The following is a 20,037-nucleotide window of genomic DNA, read 5'->3' as shown; positions in this document are numbered from 1 at the left end:
AAACAAGAGCTGTATTTCTACATCACAAGCAAACACTCAGTGTTCAAAGTATATGGCTTATTTAAATCCAAAGCCTGATTCCTTTGTCTCAACAAATCTTAGGTCCTCTACATCCAAGCAACAGGACACAGAAACATTGCAATAAACATGCACATTTATCCCCTGTTTAACATCAGTCATTTGTTTTCTTTTTAAAGACACTGAATTTTGTCCCTTTATCAATCCTTATAAAATATTCTCACTAATTAAGTAAATAAGGTGGGAAAGAAAAAGAATGTTTTCATTATGGTTCTTTCATTCATTTTCTCATATCTTCTTCCCATTCCTTTCTAAGCAATTTCTTTTATTAAATTTTATAGCCAACTATTAATCAAATTTTGCATAAATGCACACACACCTTTATCCAAGCATGTGTACAAACTTATTTTTTAACATTTAATTTATCTGGTTGCACAGGGTCTTGGTTGCAGCACACAGGACCTTTAGTTGTGGCATGCAAATTCTTCGTTGCGTCATGTGGGATCTGGTTCCCTGACCAGGGATTGAACCCAGGCATCCTGAATTGGGAGCCTGAGCCTCAGTCACTGGACCACCAGCAAAGTACCATATGTACAAACTTAACACAAAGAGAGGAAATATGGCTCCATGGGTGACCGCAAGTGCCAGAGCAAAGCTCATGTTTTCCTCTATAAGGAACCAAGACCTTAAGTGGAAGAATGGGTATAGGTATGCCGCATGGACTAGGAGTTACAGTTGCCTTTCATTTCACACTGCAAATAATTTTTCTTTAATTTATAAAATCAGTAAAAACTAATAGAGAAGATTCTACGATGCTAGTAATGTTCTATTTCTAAATCTGCATTGATTAATGAACACATAAGTGTGTTTGCTTTGTTGTGATAATTCAGTGAGCTATAGGTTTTAAGTATACTTTTGTGCATGTTTCAGTATGTATGCTATAAAAAGCTTACATTAGAAAAATAAAGCACTTTTCTAACAATGCCATATAAACATTTGTTAAGCAAGTGATGATTGTGCATTTCAGTGTCAGATTTGCAGCAAATACTCATTAGGTTGGGCTTCCCAGGTGGCTCAGTGGTAAAGAATCCACCTGCCAATGCAGGAGACACAGAAGATGTGGGTTCAATTCCTGCATTGGGAAGATCCCCTGGAGGAGGAAATGGCAACCCACTCCAGGATTCTTGCCTGGGGAAATCCCATGGACAGAGGAGCCTAGTGGGCTACCGCCTGTGGGATCACAGAGAGTCGGACATGACTGAGTGACTGAGCAAGCACCCACACACCCATTAGGGTATTAGCTGAACTGGGGTTTCACCAAGATGGAATTTTAAGCCAAAGTCTGGGTGCGACGCTTCTTTTTGTTGTACACACCTGGCGGAGAGTCCCTGCCTCCCTCCCTCCTTTTCTCCCTCTCTCTACTCTCTCTCTCTCTCTACCTACCTCTCACTCTCAGTCTCTCCACAAATCTAAACACTCCTCAGGACCAAAAAGACCGTGTTTACTTTCACCTGCAAAGATAAGTATAATCTATGTCAAATTCCAAAATGTATCACCATACACTATTTACTTTAGCAGTTCCCAATCAGAGCCGTTTCCGGACTCTTCTAGATTGGCTTTTAAAATAGAGCCATAAGAAGTTTCTGGCAGCTAAGTGCATCCAATTCAGAAAAGCTTTAGACAATCTGAAAGGACTGGATGTCCTCAGACTTGACCCCAGTAGAGATTTAGATATTGGCTGGAAAAATGGAAAGGAGAGAAAGTTCTCCTTTTAACGCAACATTTTTATCTCATCTTCAACTCTGAGAAATGGGGAAACTGCTTGCCAAACAATTGTTTTACAATTCTGGAAGTGAATTGTGCTCATGTTCAGTCATATCTGACACTTTGCAAATGTTGGGACTATAGCCCACTAAGATCTTCTGTTCATGGGATTTTCTAGCCAAGAATACTGGAGCAGGTTGCCATTTCCTCCTCCAGGGGATCTTCCCAACCAGGGACTGAACCCACGTCTCCTGTGTGCCCTGCATTGTAGGCAGATTCTTACCCCACTGAGCCATCAGGGAACCAATTTTATTTCTTCTGTTTCCAACTGGAAAAAAGTCTATAGCCATAAATTTATTTTTGAAACCAGAAAGAATATTTATTCCATATGACTTATTTTTTAAAGACACCAAAAAATTAAATGCAGTACAATGGGAGGTGATCGCTCTTATTAACCATCCTTTATAAGTGAATCTGGCTCAAACTCACTATTATCCTGGGAAATGAGTTATAACAGAGATCCTGGTAATCAAGGCTCATGATCAAAAAATGAGGGAGTCAACCAAGCAGGTGATTCAGGCTACCCAAGCTACCTTCAAAATTTGAGGCAGAGGAGGGTGTGAGCAAGAGAGAAGTAACCAGAGGACGTGGAATTACTAAGTGAAAGGGAGCCAGCAATTAAAGAAGTGACACACCTGGTTTTAAATTGACGACGAGCTGTCCTCTACCCAATCGTCTACAGCCTGACTCTATGCCAAGGTGTGGCAGGCTGGGAGGCACGGGCCACAGCTCAGGGACTGATTGTGGCAAGCCTCCTGCCTGCTTAGAGACCCAAGACAAGAGCCTGCCTCTGAGAGAGGCAAAGTCAGAGCACTGGAATTTCCTAAACTTCCCTCATTTGACTCTAAGATACAGTTCACTGCAATGTTTTTTTAGGAGCCCGGCTCTTTCAAATAAACCACACGTACCTACCACTACCAAAAGAGAGTTTTATACTTTGTAAAACTCAACAAAACCATGAACAAAAAATGCACACACAGAAAACCACTAGATTGCCCAAACACTCCTTAGAAATAACTGCTGGTTGACAACCACCACCTGTATATCTATTTTTGCTCTCTTCCCCAGTTCCTCTGCAGATTCTGCAAGCAGCCACTTCAGTGTGGGTGCTTAACAGGCACTAGGGTGAAAGTGGGAGGAAAGTAAAACTGGGTGCATGGTTTCAGTAACACGGAACAAACTAGCTCAGGAGCAATTAGCCCACTAGAAGGGGTCCGGGCTGTCTGCAGAGTGATCTCTGCTCTCAGAGCTCCAACCCACGTTCAATGGGGACCCCTTCAATCACATCCTCTTTTTTTAAGCCATGAAATGTGGTACACTGACAGTGGGGCAGGCAACACATCTCAAGTCATCCAGATGCTTCTTCCCACAACCAGCCTCATTCACCTGCAGGGAGAGGCAGAGTAGCCATTTTTGTTGTATCAATAGAAACACCCCTGGCCGGTGACCAGACCAACTTAGGTGTAACAGAGCAAACAATCAGGTGGTGTGACCAACCTGATTTTCAGGTCCAGTTTTTCCTGCGCTGAGGCGTTTGCTGGGATAGCTCCAGAAAAAGTGGGCTCAGGGGCATCATCTTACAATGGCCTTGTGAGCATCCTATAGCAGCCACACTCTCCCAGGACCTAGCCCCGGGTGGGTGGTGAGGGCAAGTTACTTCACTTATTTCTATAGGCTTTGGTGTCCTGATACAGAAAGTGGGAGGTGGAGATTGCTGGTTTTCCCAGAATTTCTCAAATTGTGGTTTTCAGAACATCTGTGCCCTAAAACAGCATCTGGAAGTGGTGTCCTAAGAAGTGGGGGGAGAGGTGGTAGGAAGAGTGTGCTCAGGTAAGGGGGCTAATTTTTCACTCTATCAATTCTATGTTTAGGATTGGCTTTACATGGTGTCAAGAAAAAGCAGACCAACTTTTAGTCATTTTTATTGTTTTCTTTTAAATCTGTTGGTAGGTAATACAGCTCCTTACTGCTGCTACCCAGGCAAGACCTCTCCCACCCCCAACACCCCCCGATGTTGGTGCCACACTGGTGTGTAACACATGACTGACTCAACTATTTTTTAATGAATGAGTTTTCCTTTTTTTTCCTAAGTGCAAAGTCAATGACACTGTTAAACTATTACTGAATTAAAATTGAGGCAGTTCTTGATAATTTGTCATTCTAGAGCACTGAAGTTTCCTCTTTGCCTTACTCCCTCATTTAAAAGACAGGGGAGGAGAGCGTGAGATGTATGGAAACAGTAACATGGAAACTCACATTACCACATGTAAAATACAGAGTCAACGAGAATTTGCTGTCTGGCTCAGGAAACTCTAACAGGGGCTCTGTATCAACCTAGAGGGGTGGGATGGGGAGGGAGATGGGAGGGAGGTTCAGAAGGGAGGGGATACATGTATACCTCTGGCTGATTCATGTGGAGGTTTGACAGAAAACAACAAAATTCTGTAAAGCAATTATCCTTCAATAAAAAATAAATTAATAATAAAGAAAGACAGCCCACCACAAATGTTATATTTGCTCCTCTTAAGATGCCCTCTATCAATGCCTTAAAGAATTTAACAGGCTTGTTAACCTATTTACAGGGCAAATCGTATATTTAAGAATGAAATGTTTAAGCTGTGCAGAGCTGGAAAAGTGCCTCGAGTAGAAATGAGGCACAAATCCCTTCTGAACTAATTTGGTCGGCCTAGGTTTGCCACATTCATACCAAAGGAAGTTCAAATTTGGGGGTGTAGAGTTGTTTCTCTTAAGGAAAAAAATACATATATTTAGTATGTTTAGCTAACTTTGAACGTGTGCATCTTCACAAACATGATCCCAAAGACCCTAGAATGAACTTCTTTCTTCTTAAGGATAAAATTAAGATAATCTACGAGAGTTAAAATTCTGAAAGAAATAATAAAGGTCATTCCCAAGGCTTTCCTTTCTCTGGAAGGCTCTTATTAGGGAAAAAAAAAAGAAAAAGTATTTCTGAGCTGTCCAAACAGTAACATATCTCAGCAAAGTGCATGACAGACAAGTGTGAAGTGCATAAGACCCAGCTCTTCACTAAGAGGCTGGGATTATTTTCAGCCAACTACAACTGGAAGAATCAGAATGCTCCCTGGAGGGGAAAACGAGAGAGAGAGAGAGAGAGAGAGAAACAGGAGGACTAGGAAAAGTAAGTCAAGGACTACACCAGCAACCCCAGCCTGTGAAAGCAAGAATGCAGTCTGACGTCCTCATTCATGGCATAAAGATAATGCCAGTAAAAAGTTTCAGACACCTCACAGTGAAGTCTCATTCCTGGAAACCAGGGTTCCAACAAACAGAAAGCAACTGTGTGTTTGTGTGTGTGAGAGTGTACGTGTGTGTACGTGTGTGCATGCACCTTCAATAAACCCAAAGAACAAATAATTACCACCTCCATGAACTAGGCACTGCCCTAAACACAATGCATGCATGCTTTATCTTTTTTAATCTTCACAACCCTAAGAGTTTCAAGGGGAAACTGAGCATGAAGAGATTAAGCTATTTGCTCCTAGATCTGTGGCAGCAACATAGGTGGCATGGCCAGAATTCAGCCTAGGTCTTAAATCAATATAAATGGTGAATTTGATGTTTGCCATTACCATTGGTTGAATACCTAGCCAGTTTCCCCTGGAGACCATATGCAATAAAAAACTGACCCTGGGGCCAGATGGAGCAGTGGGAGATAGACTGGGATATTTGCATACGGCATCCGTCCAGTGAAAGGCAGTTTCCAGAGAAAACTCCATCCAGTGGAAGTCCATGTTCCTGGGCTTTCTCTCAAGGCAGAGCCCTCTGAGAAAACTTTAAGCTGTAAGTGGTACACAGCTGCCCATCACCCATCTCAAATCCTACCATGAGAAATAGTCTTCTGCCACCCAAGCAAGTCCCTGACCTATAGTCCACTATTAACCTTAGAGAATAAAAAGTTAAGATGCATTCTCCCCACTAAATAGGCATTGTGTTGAAGAGACTGAAGCTTCGATGCCTGTTTAAAACGGCAAATATTTACTCTTTAACAGAACTAGTAAATCCTTCAGTTCCAGGATCACATACATAAAACGGTTCCACTGCCTCTATAAGCCACACCATCTCCCCACAGGTACATCCAACACAAGAAATCATGTTACAGAACATTATTTCTTCTCATAGTATATACTGTAGTGTACTATGTTATCAATTATTTTTTTACACAATGTATATTTTTAAGAAGCAGCTGAGTCCCCTTTAACTACATTTTCACGGACAGTCTTCCAATATCACAAAGTAGGCACACTCCCCAATTTACAAGTGAGAAGACCAAATTTCAGGGCATTCTGTCCACTACTGAATAACTGAGAAGAGGCAGTGTTTGAATTTAAACCCAAGTTCCACAGTCTTTCTGATATCCTACCCATTTTCCTTTTAATTCTCGTGAGGAATATACATTTCTAATGAAGTCCTATAAGTGTAAACAACAGTAACAGAATTTAAATGTGGTTTCACTCTGGAGTGTATCCATGCACTCAAAGACATCCATACTCCCACTGACAGACAAAGCCCTTATATTCTCTTAATCTCCAGCATGCCTAAGTGACTGGTTCTCCGTTTTCCTTTACTCAAACTATTGTGTCCAAAACTGCCACTCTGGTTAAAGCACCAAGTCACTTTATTTTGCTTTGAAATGGTGATCTATTAAGACAAAATCTACAGAGCCACTCAGACTAGCTGGCAGCTTGGACTCTGATACTTGCCAAACCGTGTCCCTCAGCAAGATTCTAGATGGTTCTGTTCCTCTCCCCCACTCTTAACTCTGTGTTGCTCTTCTGCTCTCTGAACTAAACTTCCCTGTCTTTTAAAAGGACCTGTAGCAATGAGGGGAACTTGCCCAGTGGTTCACTTGGAAAAGAACCCACCTGCCAATGCAGAAGATGTGGGTTCAACCCCTGGTTCGGGAAGAGCCCCTGGAGAAAGAACTGGCAAGCCACTCCAGTATTCTTGCTGGGAAATCCCATGGACAGAAGAGCCTGGTGGGCTACAGTCCGTGGGGCACAAAAGAGTCAGACTTCGTGACTAAACAACAGCAGCAATGAGCAGCAGAAGGAAGGAAAGGGCAGAGGGGAAGAGACAGAGAGAAGTAGAAAGAGAGGGAAAGGATGGAAGGAAGGAAGCTGGAATGGAGAGAGGAAGGAAGAAAGGGGGAAAGATGGAACGGAAGGGAAGGAAACGAAAGAGAAACAACAAAAGGCAAAAATAAATGAAGAAAGGAAAGAAAAGGGGGGGAAAAGGAAGAGAGGAAGGAAAGAATCGCAATCACAGCTTCAGGACAGCAACAACAGCTTTGTAACCAGAAAACCTCAAACATAAGATGTGACATTTATATAGACATCAGCAAGTCACAAACGTGATTCCTAGGTCACTAAGTGGCCATAAAAGGCCACCTAGTAATGGACTGCATCTTCCCTGCAATGAAAAACCATTTGGGTATCTCCAACCCCACACCTGCCAAAAACAACCCGCACAACCCAATTTTGAGGTAACAAAAGCAAAAGCAGGAATAGGAAGCAGGAGTGGCCCACAAGAAGTTCATTTTGAAGGCTAGCAGTGAGGAAGAGAAAGTTCTCTTTAAAAACAACAAAATCTTCCCAAAATACTCTCATAAATGAATCATGGAAAGCAGTGTTTTGTACAATGATCGAACATTAATATAAACTTTGAAAAATACCTTTCAATAATATGTACCTGCCACTGCTTGCAATCAATTGCTTGCAATAATCATTGCTTGCAACCTGCCCTATAGTAGATAGCATTTAAGCAAAACCATGTTCAAATTTAACGTCTGCTTACAGAAAGGGTGTGAAGTTAAATCGAAAACTAGGGAGAAAGATCAGAAATCTGCTCTTCTTCCACTGCAAAAGCTTCCTACCAGAGGAAGTATCTCTGGCCTTAGCCACCTGCCTTGCTAACAATTTATCCTATCACATTGGTTTGCTTTCGATGGAGCATGAAGTGAAAGAGCATAAAGCAGAAGGCCTCTACTTTAGTCTTAGGGATCCTCTGAAAATGTACAGTGTGCTTTTCCCAAAGACAGTTTGCTCTCCTTTTCTGGACAAGCCAACAAATGGATTGAAGCAAGGTGTTTGGCTGAAGGGCCTTCCAAAAAGGTCCAGGATACTTGAGTGCTCTCTGGCCTTCAAGCTTCCTTCCATCACCCCTTATGGAAGTGATGTTTATTCCTAAATAGAAAACTGTCAAGTCTAGAAAATGAAACCAGGTATTTCTAGTAAATGACTTTTCCTTTTAGTCAGTGAACTATCTTCATATTAGCATTTTGCCACCATCATCACCATCATCTATCTTCAGAAAACTTCTTATTGCAAAACTGAAACTCTGTACCCATGAAACAATAACTTCCCTCCAGCCCCTGGCAACCACCATTCTGCTTTCTGTCATTATGCATTTGACTATTTAGGTACCTCATATAAGTGCAATCTTACAGTGTCTGTCTTTCTGTGACTGACCCATTTCACTTAGTATAAGGTCTTCCAGGTTCATCCATGTTGTAATGTGTTAAAATATACCACATTTTGTTTATCCATTCACCTGTCAGACACCTGAGTTGCTCCTAGCTTTTAGCTCTTGTGAATAATATTGCTATGCTCATGGGTCTGCAAACATTTCTTTGAGACTCACATTTCAATTCTTTCAGGCATATACCAGGAGTGGAATTGCTGGACCACACAATAATTCTATTTTTAGTTTTCTGAGGAACCTCCATATTGCTTTCCACAGTGGCTGTGCCATTTTACACTCACACCAAGGCGCAGGGTTCAATTACTCCACACGTTCTTTCTTTCCTGTTTTGTTTTTTAATAGTAGCCATCCGACTGGGTGTAGGATGATATCTCATTTGGTTTTGATTTGCATTTCCCTGATGACTCAGCTAATAATTTGCTTTTATCCAAAATTCCGAAAAACAATATAAAGTTGTTTAGGCTCAATCTCTTGAGTTTTCCTTCATAAAAACCCATTCATTCTTAACCCCTGAAACTTTTTCCAAGATCTTTCTCTCTGTCTCATCCTCCACAGTAAACTCAGGATATTATCTACTTCATTCTTTTGCATTCATCCCTTCCAATATCTAGAATTTGAGAAACTTCCTTCCTTATGATGATGACTTAGGTTGTAGGGGAGAGTCAGTAAGCAGAAAGAAATGAGTATAAACACATGACTACAGAAACAGATCAATACAAGATCATTCTGATTTTTAAAAAATCTGAAGGCCACCATTTCCTACCCAAAATGTTAGGAAGTTCATCCCAGTAGAAAAATATACATGAATTCACAGAAAGTGAAATACAAGTGAGCCTTCCTCAGTGATCAATGCAAAGAAATAGAGGAAAACAATAGAATGTGAAAGACTAGAGATCTCTTCAAGAAAATTAGATACCAAGGGAACATTTCATGCAAAGATGGGCACAATAAAGGACAGAAATGGTATGAACCTAACAGAAGAAGATATTAAGAAGAGGTGGCAAGAATACACAGAAGAACTATACAAAAAAGACCTTCATGACGCAGATGACCATGATGGTGTGATCACTCACCTAGAGCCATATATCCTGGAATGTGAAGTCAAGTGGGCCTTAGGAAGCATCATTACGAATGAACAAAACTAGTGGAGGTGATGGAATTCCAGTTGAGCTATTTCAAATCCTATAAGATAATGCTGTGAAAGTGCTGCATTCAATATGCCAGCAAATTTTGAAAGCTCAGCAGTGGCCACAGGACTGGAAAAGGTCAGTTTTCAACTCAAACCCAAAGAAAGGCAATGCCAAAAAACATTCACACTACTGCACAACTGCACTCATCTCACACGCTAGCAAAGTAATGCTCAAACTCTCCAAGCCGGGCTTCAACAGTACATGAACCGTGAAATTCCAGATGTTCAAGCTGGATTTAGAAAAGGCAGAGGAACTAGAAATCAAATTGCCAACATCCATTGGATCATCAAAAAAGCAAGAGAGTTCCAGAAAAACATCTACTTCTGCTTTATTGACTACGCCAAAGCCTTTGATTGTGTGGATCACAACAAACTGGAAAATTCTGAAAGAGATGGGAATACCAGACCACCTTACCTGCCTCCTAAGAAATCTGTATGCCGGTCAAGAAGCAACAGTTAGAACTGGACATGAAACAACAGATTGGTTCCAAATCGGGAAAGGAGTATGTCAAGGCTGTATTTTGTCACCTTGCTTATTTAACTTATACGCAGAGCACATCATGCAAAATGTTGGGCTGGATGAAGCACAAGCCGGAAGCAAAATTGCCGGGAGAAACATAAATAACTTCAGATGTGCAGATGACACCACCCTTACGGTAGAAAGAAGAACTAAAGAGCCTCTTAATGAAAGTGAAAGAGGACAGTGAAAAAGTTGGCTTAAAACTCAACATTCAGAAAACTAAGATCATGGCATCGGGTCCCATCACTTCATGGCAAATAGATGGGGAAACAATGGAAACAGGGAGAGACTTTATTTTGGGGGGCTCCAAAATCACTGCAGATGGTGACTACAGCCATGAAATTAAAAAACACTTACTCCTTGCAAGGAAAGTTATGACCAACCTAGACAGCACATTAAAAAGCAGAAACATTATTTTGCCAACAAAGGTCCATCTAGTCAAAGCTATGGTTTTTCCAGTAGTCATGTATGGATGTGAGAGTTGGACTGTAAAAAAAGCTGAGCACCTAAGAATTGATGCGTGGTGTTGGAGAAGACTCTTGAGAGTCCCTCGGACTGCAAGGAGATCCAACCAGTCCATTCTAAAGGAAATCAGTCCTGAATATTCATTGGAAGGACTCATGCTGAAGCTGAAACTCCAATATTTTGGCCATCTGATGTGAAGAGCTGACTCACGGGAAAAAACCCTGATGTTGGGCTTTCCCAACATCATTGAAGGTGGGAGAAGAAGGGGACAACAGAGGATGAGATGGTTGGATGGCATCACCAACTCCTTGGACATGAGTTTGAATAAGCCCTGGGAGTTGGTGATGGACAGGGAAGCCTGGCGTGCTGCAGTCCATGGGATTGCAAAGAGTAGGACACAACTGAACGACTGAACTGAACTGAACAAATATTTGTGGAAAGGTCATCATGAATAACATAAAACACACTCACATTACAAGGATAACATCTCTTCAACTTTCAAATAAAAAAATTTTTCTTCAAATAATAATAATATGCATGCTAATAAGAAAATACAAACAAATATAATCTTTCCTGACACCAATTTGATGATCTGTATCTATCAAGAACACTAAAACATTTATCTTTGGACTTAGAAATGCCACTTCTAGAAAACATTCCTTAGGAAGTCATTAGTAATTGAAAGGTTTATACACATCAACTAGAAACAGCCTAAATATCCAACAATAATATAGGGACTGGTTAAATCAATTATGGTATATCCATAGCACAGAATAATGTAGTCAATGAAAATACTTTTGAATAAGTTTAATGACATGGAAAATGTTGAGATTATATCATTAAATGGCAAAAGAAATTTCTCTCTGTTAGTTCTAGAGACTGGAAGTCTAAGATCAGGGTGCCAGCAAACAGACCTGGTGTCTGGTGAAGTCATCCTTCCTGCTTCACAGACAGCCATCTTTTACTGTGTCCTCATGATGGAAGGGGTGGGGGAGCTCTCTGGAGCCTGTTTTTTCGTAAAGGCACTAATCCCACACATGCATGAAGATTCCACCCTCATGACCTAGTTACCTCCCAAAGTTGCCACCTCCTACCATCATCACCTTGACACTTGCAACTTATGACTAAAGATGGCCACCTATGGATTTTGAGGGTACATAAAGATTCATTCCATTGCATACTCCAGTCTTCTAAAATAAATCTGAAGATATCAGTGTTTTCATTATTAAGGTACATTATGGGAATATCCTTCAATTATGAAACTCACCTGGCATCCCACTTTTTCCTTACATTCACTCATACCTACCCTTTCCCCTCTAACCATCAAGAATACAGTCCCATTCATTTTTCTCTCTCTCCTCTCTTCTCTTCTCCTCTGTGGTCTCACCCAAGGCTATTGACAAGACCAAGATATTAAGCAAACCCATAAGAAAAACTAACCCACTGGCCAGACAGTCCCTCTGACACAACTGAGACCTGTTGTTCTTTGAGAGTTTGGGGGCAACAGGTCATTGTTTGACACCTCTGGTGTCAGCCTCTGAAGAATGACAGTTCTCAGGTAGCTTAGCGCTTGGAGAACCAACCTGACATGAATGAGTTGCTCATTTCTCACCCAGCCATCACAAGAGGTGTCAGGTCTACTCTTCGTTGTTCAGCTGCTAAGTCATGTCTGACTCTTTGCGACCCCATGGACTACAGCACACCAGGCTTCCCTGTCCTTCACTATCTCCCAGAGTTTGCTCAGACTCATGTTCACTGAGTCAGTGATACCATCCAACCATCTCATCCTTTGGCTCTGGGATCTAGCTAAAAAAGTTCTAAGGAAAGAGAGCAATTGCTTTCTCTGGGGAATATTCTTCATTGGTTATTCTGAAATAGTATAGCTTTTTGGAGCACAAATGATAACAGCCCAAATGATTCCTTTAACTCAACCCATAATTTAAAAATATAAGAAACAAAACCATTAGCTAGGATATTTGTATGTATGAAAAATATTCTTTATTCTTAGATGACTTATTACTACCTGCAAAAAAATAACATTTAGCCTGCCTTAAAGTTTCAAGAGATAACAATTAGTAAACTTCAAATATTATAGCATTCCTATAGAAGGAATCAGATGACTGTGAACGTGCAAGTAACCTTGGATTACAAAGGCCATCAACTTCACTGCACAAAAGAGAAAATAAGGGAGACAGAAATTAGGTGGCCACCCCAGTGTGAGGTAAGTTTGACTAGAATGCACATGTTCTGATTCTCAATAAGTATTTTCTGTGTCTCTCTCCTAAACCCACAAGGAAGAAAATGCATTAGCATTACCTTTTATAACAGTAACACAAAAATGTCTTTATTCCTAAACAGAAATTCAGCAAAATTTTAATCCCACATTTATGAAACCATAGTAGCACATATTTTTTAAAAATGAGTTTAGAATAAGCATTTATTATAATTCCAGAGAATGGCTTATGGAGCCTAAACAAGTATTAAATCAAGAAAATTCATCAAATAAATGATGCTATGTTATTAAATAATATTTTGTTCCTTGTCAACAAGCCAACAACACAATGTGACAGAATACACTACAATTTTCATTCTACAAGAAACTTCTAGGTTTTTTCTGTAAACCACAGATATTTTACTCAGGTAAGCAGGTAATATCTAAGGCTCTGCTAGAAACCACCAAGCTTTGGGTCATTCACAGACTCAGCCAGAAGTCACTGAATTTAGACTGCTCCATTTTTAGCCAACCATGCCGGGTATTCACACTGTTATCCATATGGTGCTATAACATGGCATTGTTCTGGCCACTAGTGCCTTCACTGCCAACAACCCAACAGCGGGGGTGAAATTAAAAAGATAGGACTGCTCAGTTGGGCAAAGGCCAATTCAATTCATTCTTTAGTGTTTCTCTTTATAGAGAGAAATAAACAAGACTGAGGAGAATGAATTCAAATTCACAATTTTAGTCTCAACCAGGGTATTGAAGACTCCCATTTAATAGAAATCAAGGTCTTGGATAATTAGTTATTTCATAGGTATGTTCTCAGCTTCGAAATAAATGACAAAAGCATAAAAGGAAGAGAATCCTAGGGGAATTATTTTCTATTACAAATCATTTTATAAAAAGATTTCCAACCACCTTCTTTAAATCATGTTATATATGACAGAAAACTGCAAAAGAAAAAGAAACATGCCCAGTGTGTTGGAAGGGTACCAAAAGTGAGCTGTGATAATGCCAACAGCATTGGCCAGTTCAGTTATACTGATTCAGGTCCTTGATGGGTGCTGAAAAGCAGGCCACAGGTTGGACACCAAAATGTGTCACTTAGGTTTGAGAAGAGGAGAAACATGCAGTACTTGAAATTCTGGATACAGCTGTACCCTTGAATTATCAGAAAAGTGAGAGAGTCCCAAATGGTTAAAGACAGAGTTGTCACTACTATAGAAAAAAGCAAAGTAGACACCATTCCAAAAGTCAGTAGCATCTTGTGGTAAAACAGCCATCCTGGATTATTATATTGAGTATTAATCACAAACTTTCACTTTTCATATAGGCTATTAAATAACTTCTATTTGGATCAAGGGAATACAAGAAACTCACCAAGTCTCTACATATCAATATGAGGACAACTGCTGTGACTAACAGTTGAAGGCAGTTGACCCCCTTGTGTAAACTGTAAGTCATGGGATTGTCCAAAGGAAGAAAAAGATGTTCAGGAAGAGGAAAAATGAAATTCCAGTTTCAACTATGAAATTAACTTTTATTTAAAAAAAAAAAGGCAGAAAAAGGCAAAGTACAAAACTCTCTCCATTCTCTAACAAATGTATTTCTTCCAACCAAACGAACAGCCTGGAATCAGCTTTCTGCACACAGGTCAATAGCTGACATGCTTGTTTTTCAAAACATAAGACTATACATCTCTTTCAAATGCATTAGCCAGCTAAAAGTGAGCATGGCCTGGATTTATCAGCCAGGATTGATCAGACGTCATTTGGCAACTGTATGGAGTCCCTACTATGTGTGGTCACAGAGCAACTGGCTGCTCCCCACAGGCTCTTTTTGGAGAGACTGCAAGTTCAGATATGAGTTCCCATTTTCTCTAAGTAAACATCTGCTCTACAAGCAACTGGAACCCTGCAAACACACCCACTTTCTCACTGTAAGTCTCAGCGCAGGATAGGATCACAGAGGGCATCCGTGCTAGAGTCCAATCATTTGAAACAGGTCTTTAAGTCTGTTCCTTTGTGCATGTTAATCTCTGCAGGTGAAATAGCTGATTTAGTTCTCAAGCAACAATAATGTCCATTGAAAAATACACCTTCCTAAAACAAAAGATACTTATTGTTCCCCTGAAGTACTGTCTGTTGCCATTTCCAGCAACAAATGACACAAAAGAGAAATTCTGCCATTTGTGCCACTCAAGAGTGGCTTAGGACAAATAGAAATACCCAAAAAAAAACCCAAAAAAACCAGAGCAAAAGCTTAAAAAACAAGATCAAGATGAGTTGGGGGCAGGAGAAGAGAGGTGAAGTCTAAGAGAGAAGTGGAGTCTATACTCAGTGATCTGAGTTCAGCCTCTACTGATGAATGGAGGGCGGGGGAAGGGAGAGAAAGGGTAATTAACGTTTTCAGTTGAGAAAAAGAAGCGTGTGCTGCTGTCCCGGTTTTGTTTCAATAGCACCCCGGAGAATGCATGGCAGGCAAAATCTAATTTGGCAACTAAGATTGATTCAATAAGTAACACAAGTTTGTTTATGACACAAAGGAGTTATCCAAAATATGGCAATTCTTTAAAACTATTTGTATTCAGGTATCAAATTAAAGTTTATGGTTATTCATAGGAAACATTTATCGATTTACTAACACCCTTTTGTAGGCTGTGCACCCGTCCCGTCCTCTTTTAAAGAAATCGCTAATGGCCCAGAGTCCTGGAAACCTACAAACTGCTGTCGCCTATTTCCCGGCACTGTGGTCTGATACTCAATGTCCCTGATGGAAACCAAACAGCTGCCAGAAGCGAGAGTCCCTGGAGAAATTTCCGAAGCCCAGTCCTGGCAATCCGTGGGCCAGGGTGAAAGCATTTGGAAGCGTGCGCGGTTCCTCCGCCCTCCCGGCCGCGCGTCCGTAACGTTTCTGGCTGTCAGGTGAGTGGCCACAAGGCTCGGCGGGGAAGCCTCTCCCGGCAGCGCGCCGTGATCACCCGGCAAAGAGGGACAATCCCGGCGGAGTGCAGCGTGTCCCGCGGCCGGCCGTTGCTCACCTTTGTTCGCCCGCCCTCTCCGGTAGGACAGCGCGGATCCAGGAGGAGTGCGGGGGGCTTCCCCATGCTCCCCGGGCCCTCTCCGGCGCCCCGAAGGAAATTCGGAGGCCAGCCAGACCCTCTCCGGCTCCCAGAACCTCAACCGTGCTAAGGGGTCAGCAACCCCTTCCAGAACACAAAGGTTGGGAGGCGTGAGCGCTAGCGCTGGGGGCGCGGGTGCGTGCGCCAGAGAGCACGCGAGTGTGCGTGTGCGCGCAAGGATGTGCGGCTGTGTGTGTGTGTGTGTGTGTGTGTGTGTATGTGTGTGCGCGCGCGAGGGTGTGCGGGTGTGTGTTGGGGGGAGGAGCGCTCCAGCTCTCCTTACCTCTCGAAGATGAGCCGTACCATTAACATGCAGAAGGCCAAGGGGAAGGCGAGATAGAGGTCCTCCGCCTGCGGGAAGGTGGCTTCCTCCGTGTTCTTCAGGTCCGCCCAGGTGACATTGTGCGGGAGCCAAAACCTCTCGTTCCAGAACCAGGCTAAGATCCCTGCCATCTTGCTTTGTCCACTCTCGTCCTGGGCTCCCGCGGCCCTCCGAGCTCTCCACGGCGCAGGGCGCCAGGGGATGCGCGCGCTGCTGGTCCGAGCCTGTGCCGCCGCCGCCGCCGCTGCCGCCGCCGCCTCCTCCGCGGCCGCTGCTCTCGAAGGCTCGCGGCGAGCTCCGCTTCTCTCCTCCCTCTGGCCGCGTTGGGGAAAGGAGCCGCCTCGCCTGTCACATGGCAGCCCGGGCCGCTGGCCCTGATTGGCTCGTCCTCGCGTCAAGCAGCGAGCCACACGCGGCCGGCTAGCCCACGCCCGGAGGGCAGGGCGCAGCCGCTGCGCCCTGGGCGCAGGAGCACCGCTCCTGGGAGAGCCGACTGGCCCTGCGGTCACCGAGCTCCGGAGCGGCGCTTAGGGTAGCGACCTGGGTCGGGCTTCTCGAATCCGCTCCGATCCCCCGGGCTTGCTCGCACATGCTCAGAACACCGGCTCCGGCCCGACTGGAGTTTCAGGGATCTCAGTCGTCTTCCAGTGCGCCTACAGGCGATGGGTGGGGGGCTGGTAGTGTTCGGGGTAGCTATTCAGAACCACCCTTGCGCCAAGAGAGAACAGCAAAAGGAGAAGTGGGGGCGCAGAGCGCAAAGGAGGAAGAAGTAGAGAGGAAAGTCACCCACTCCAGCGCTTGGAGTAGGAGGGGGGGGGAAATCAGGAACTAGGGCAGGATCGTTTGGCAAGAGTTGTCTGCCTCTACCTCACGCCCGTCTTTCCCCATACCAGACCTTCCAGCCTGGTTTTACTCCCGCTCATCACCACAACCAGCTCCCCCAGGGAACAAGGCCCTCTGTTTCAATTTATGACGTTGTGGGAGAAATTAGGCACTTAATTGCTGTTTGACAGTGATGGGATGATGTTGATGATGATAGCAACCGCAGCATTCTGTAAAACCAGCCCACAAAATGAATCTCTCAGAAAATGGCGCCAGACCATTTTTACTTGGTGCATCAGTAGAGAATCTTCACTCTGCTACTCCTTGGTTCTGCCTTTTGAATCGGAAACCTTTAAGGTGTTAAGACCCGTGAGACCGGACCCCAGGCACCTTGATTTCCACGATACATTTCCTCATTGCTATGGGAGCCACGTGTGGATCATCAGTTCAGTGGTACATGCAGACCTGGTTCCCTGGAATATTTTTGTGGAGTTTTCTCACAAATATTCATTTCCTACTTGGTTCTGCTAGTAAGTTCTACTGGTTCTTTCCAAGAGGCAAATAAACAGACTCTCTTAATACACGTTTCTTTACCCTCCCTCCCCCTCCAGCTGCCACACTCTTACTCCTTCCTTTTAAAGCCCACCTCTAAAGGCCTGTATCTGTTGCTTCCACTCTCTCCCCTTCATTCTCTTTTGGACTTCCCCTGGAGCAGTTGCACCTCTCTGCTCAAGGTCACCAGTGGTCTCCATGCTGCTAAACCCAAAGGTCAGTTCTCAACACCCGTATGGGGAACCTTTGGCCAAGTTCATTAGTTGCTGCCTTTGGAGACACTTTGTTGTCTTGTTTTCCAGAAACCACATTCCTTCTGGTTTTCCTCCTACTGCCTGGGCACTTTTGCTGAATCTCCTTTCTCGTTTACTACTCACCTTTCAGTTCCTTAAAGTTGGTGTGGCCTGGGAGGCAGTCTTTTTCCCTCTTCACTTTTCTGTGTTCATTCGCTTGGTGATCTTATCCAGTGCCCTAGATTTCAGTGCCATCTATGTGGCTTTCAGTGATGTAGTGATGGCTGCAAAATATCTATTTCTAGCATGAACTTTTCCTTGAACTTCAGACTCCTAAAGCTACTATCAAGTCAACTACTCCACTTGGATGTCTAAGAGCCATGTCCTGTCCAGACTACTAACCTTCCCCGTAAGTTTTTCCTCTCCTGTTTTCTTGGCTCAGGCCAAAACCCTGGAGTCATCTTTCATCCTTTTCTCTCTCTTATCTCCTTTATAACTACTTACATATCCTGTCAGCTCTTTTTTTTTCTAATTGATTTATTTATTTGGCTGTGTAGGGCCTTATTGCTGCACGCAGGATCTACGATCTTCACTACAGCATGTAGCATCTTTAGTTGTGGCGTGAGAACTCATAGTTGTGGCATGCAGGATCTGGTTCCCTGACCAGGGGTTGAAATCCAGGGCCCCCTGCATTGGGAGCACGGAGTCTTAGCAGCTGGACCACCAGGGAAGTCCCAGGTCCACCTTTAAACTATCTAAAGAATCACACTATCTCTCACCACCTCTTCTTGGTTCAAAGAACCAACTACCATCTTGGTTCAGGCAACCAACAGTTCTCTTCTGAGTTACTGTAGTAGCCTCTTAAGCCCCAGTTTCAACACTTATATACTTCTCCAGTCTATTCTCAGCCCATGTGATCCAGTTGAACCGGTAGGATAATCGAATCTGTGCTGAAAGCCATACTGCTTCCCCATTTCTCCCCAGTTAGAAGCCAAAGTCATTTCAGTGACCAAAGATAAGCATCTGCACGTTACCTTTCTGACCTCTCTTGCACTCCCTTCTTTGTGAACAAAGAACAGTGTGCTTTGTTCACACTGGCCTCCCTGCCTTACCTGCAGAGCATTTAGCATGACTTCGAGCCTTCGTAATTGCTTTTCTCTGTCCCTGGACCTCTTCCTGCCAACTACCCATGCCCACTCTTTCTGTAATACCACTCATGTAGTGAAGAGTTCCCTGGCCACCCTAGTTTAAATCTGTAATTCTCACTCCCCACCCCTTCTCTTCTTAGTCAACTTTCTTAGTTTGTCTTCCCCTGAAGCATTTATCACCATCTAACACAATATATGTTTTACTGTTTTTTATTGGTCTCCCGACACACACACTAAATTGTAAACTTTTGAAAGAAAGATGTCTGTTTATTGCTGTTTTATCCCTAGCGCTTAAAATAATGCCCAGCACACAGCAGCTACTCAATAAACTATTGAATTAATGAATCAACACTAACCTCACAAAAATCTTCTCTAAGAGAGGGGAAAAGGTGAATAAAAAATAGTGTTAAATTTTGCATACTCATGTGAAGACTAGTGTGGGCATTAAAAGGGTGTGATCAGTTCTAAGATTGGGTAGGGGTGGTATTCTTGAGGTGAGTATTCATCAGGGAGTAGGTAGGTCCCCATTTGAGACCATGCAGTGAGCTGCTCATTATTACTGGTGACCTTCCAGAAAGATGCCTTTGCACCAGATGCATTCTTGTAGGCCACAGAGACAAGGTCTGTTAAGGTCTCTTGCCACCTTTGTTGGATAAAGTCAGGTCATGGTGGATCCTGACCTTCTAGGCCGAAGAAGAACCCCTCTCTGGCTGCCGCTGGCCCCTTATATCACTGTCACGTATGACTTGATAGGACCTTGCCTTCTCTGCTGCCCCGAAAGACCCGTTGTGTCCCCACACACATACAAGTGGAAACACTGGTGACTTAACACCCTGGGGCCTGAAATTTGACCCTGGGCAAAGGAAGCCAGAGGATAAATTTTCATTCTCTTCCCTCTCCTGCTCCCGGAACATACATGGTAACTTCAGACAGGCTCTCAGAAAATGCCCTGTGATACAGAGCATTCAGCTTATTTCAAAATTGTATCTAGCTCAGGAATTGCCTTACATTTCCTCTCTTTCTCCATCTTACTCCCCTTTTCTTTCATTCCTGTGGTAGGTGAAAGTGAACAGTTGTGTCTGA

The 20,037-nt window shown here is 43.1% G+C and overlaps 1 protein-coding gene across 3 annotated transcripts in view; it reads right to left on the bottom strand.

Moving 5' to 3' along the window:
- Positions 1–16,820, bottom strand: part of CERS6 (ceramide synthase 6) — a 329,104-nt gene extending 312,284 nt beyond the window's left edge. The window contains exon 1 of one of the 3 annotated variants that reach the window (XM_043488025.1): positions 16,161–16,820. In XM_043488025.1, coding sequence (XP_043343960.1) covers positions 16,161–16,330 — 170 coding nt within the window. In that variant the 5' untranslated portion in view covers positions 16,331–16,820. The remainder of the gene's footprint in view (positions 1–16,160) is intronic. The other 2 variants (XM_043488027.1, XM_043488026.1) reach the window with 2 other exon arrangements.
- Positions 16,821–20,037: the final 3,217 nt, after the last annotated feature.

This window comes from Cervus canadensis, chromosome 15 (genome assembly GCF_019320065.1).
Source record: "Cervus canadensis isolate Bull #8, Minnesota chromosome 15, ASM1932006v1, whole genome shotgun sequence".
Lineage (NCBI taxonomy): Eukaryota > Metazoa > Chordata > Mammalia > Artiodactyla > Cervidae > Cervus > Cervus canadensis.
Note: the sequence above shows the minus strand (reverse complement) of the source record. Positions and strands in the feature narration are given on the sequence as shown.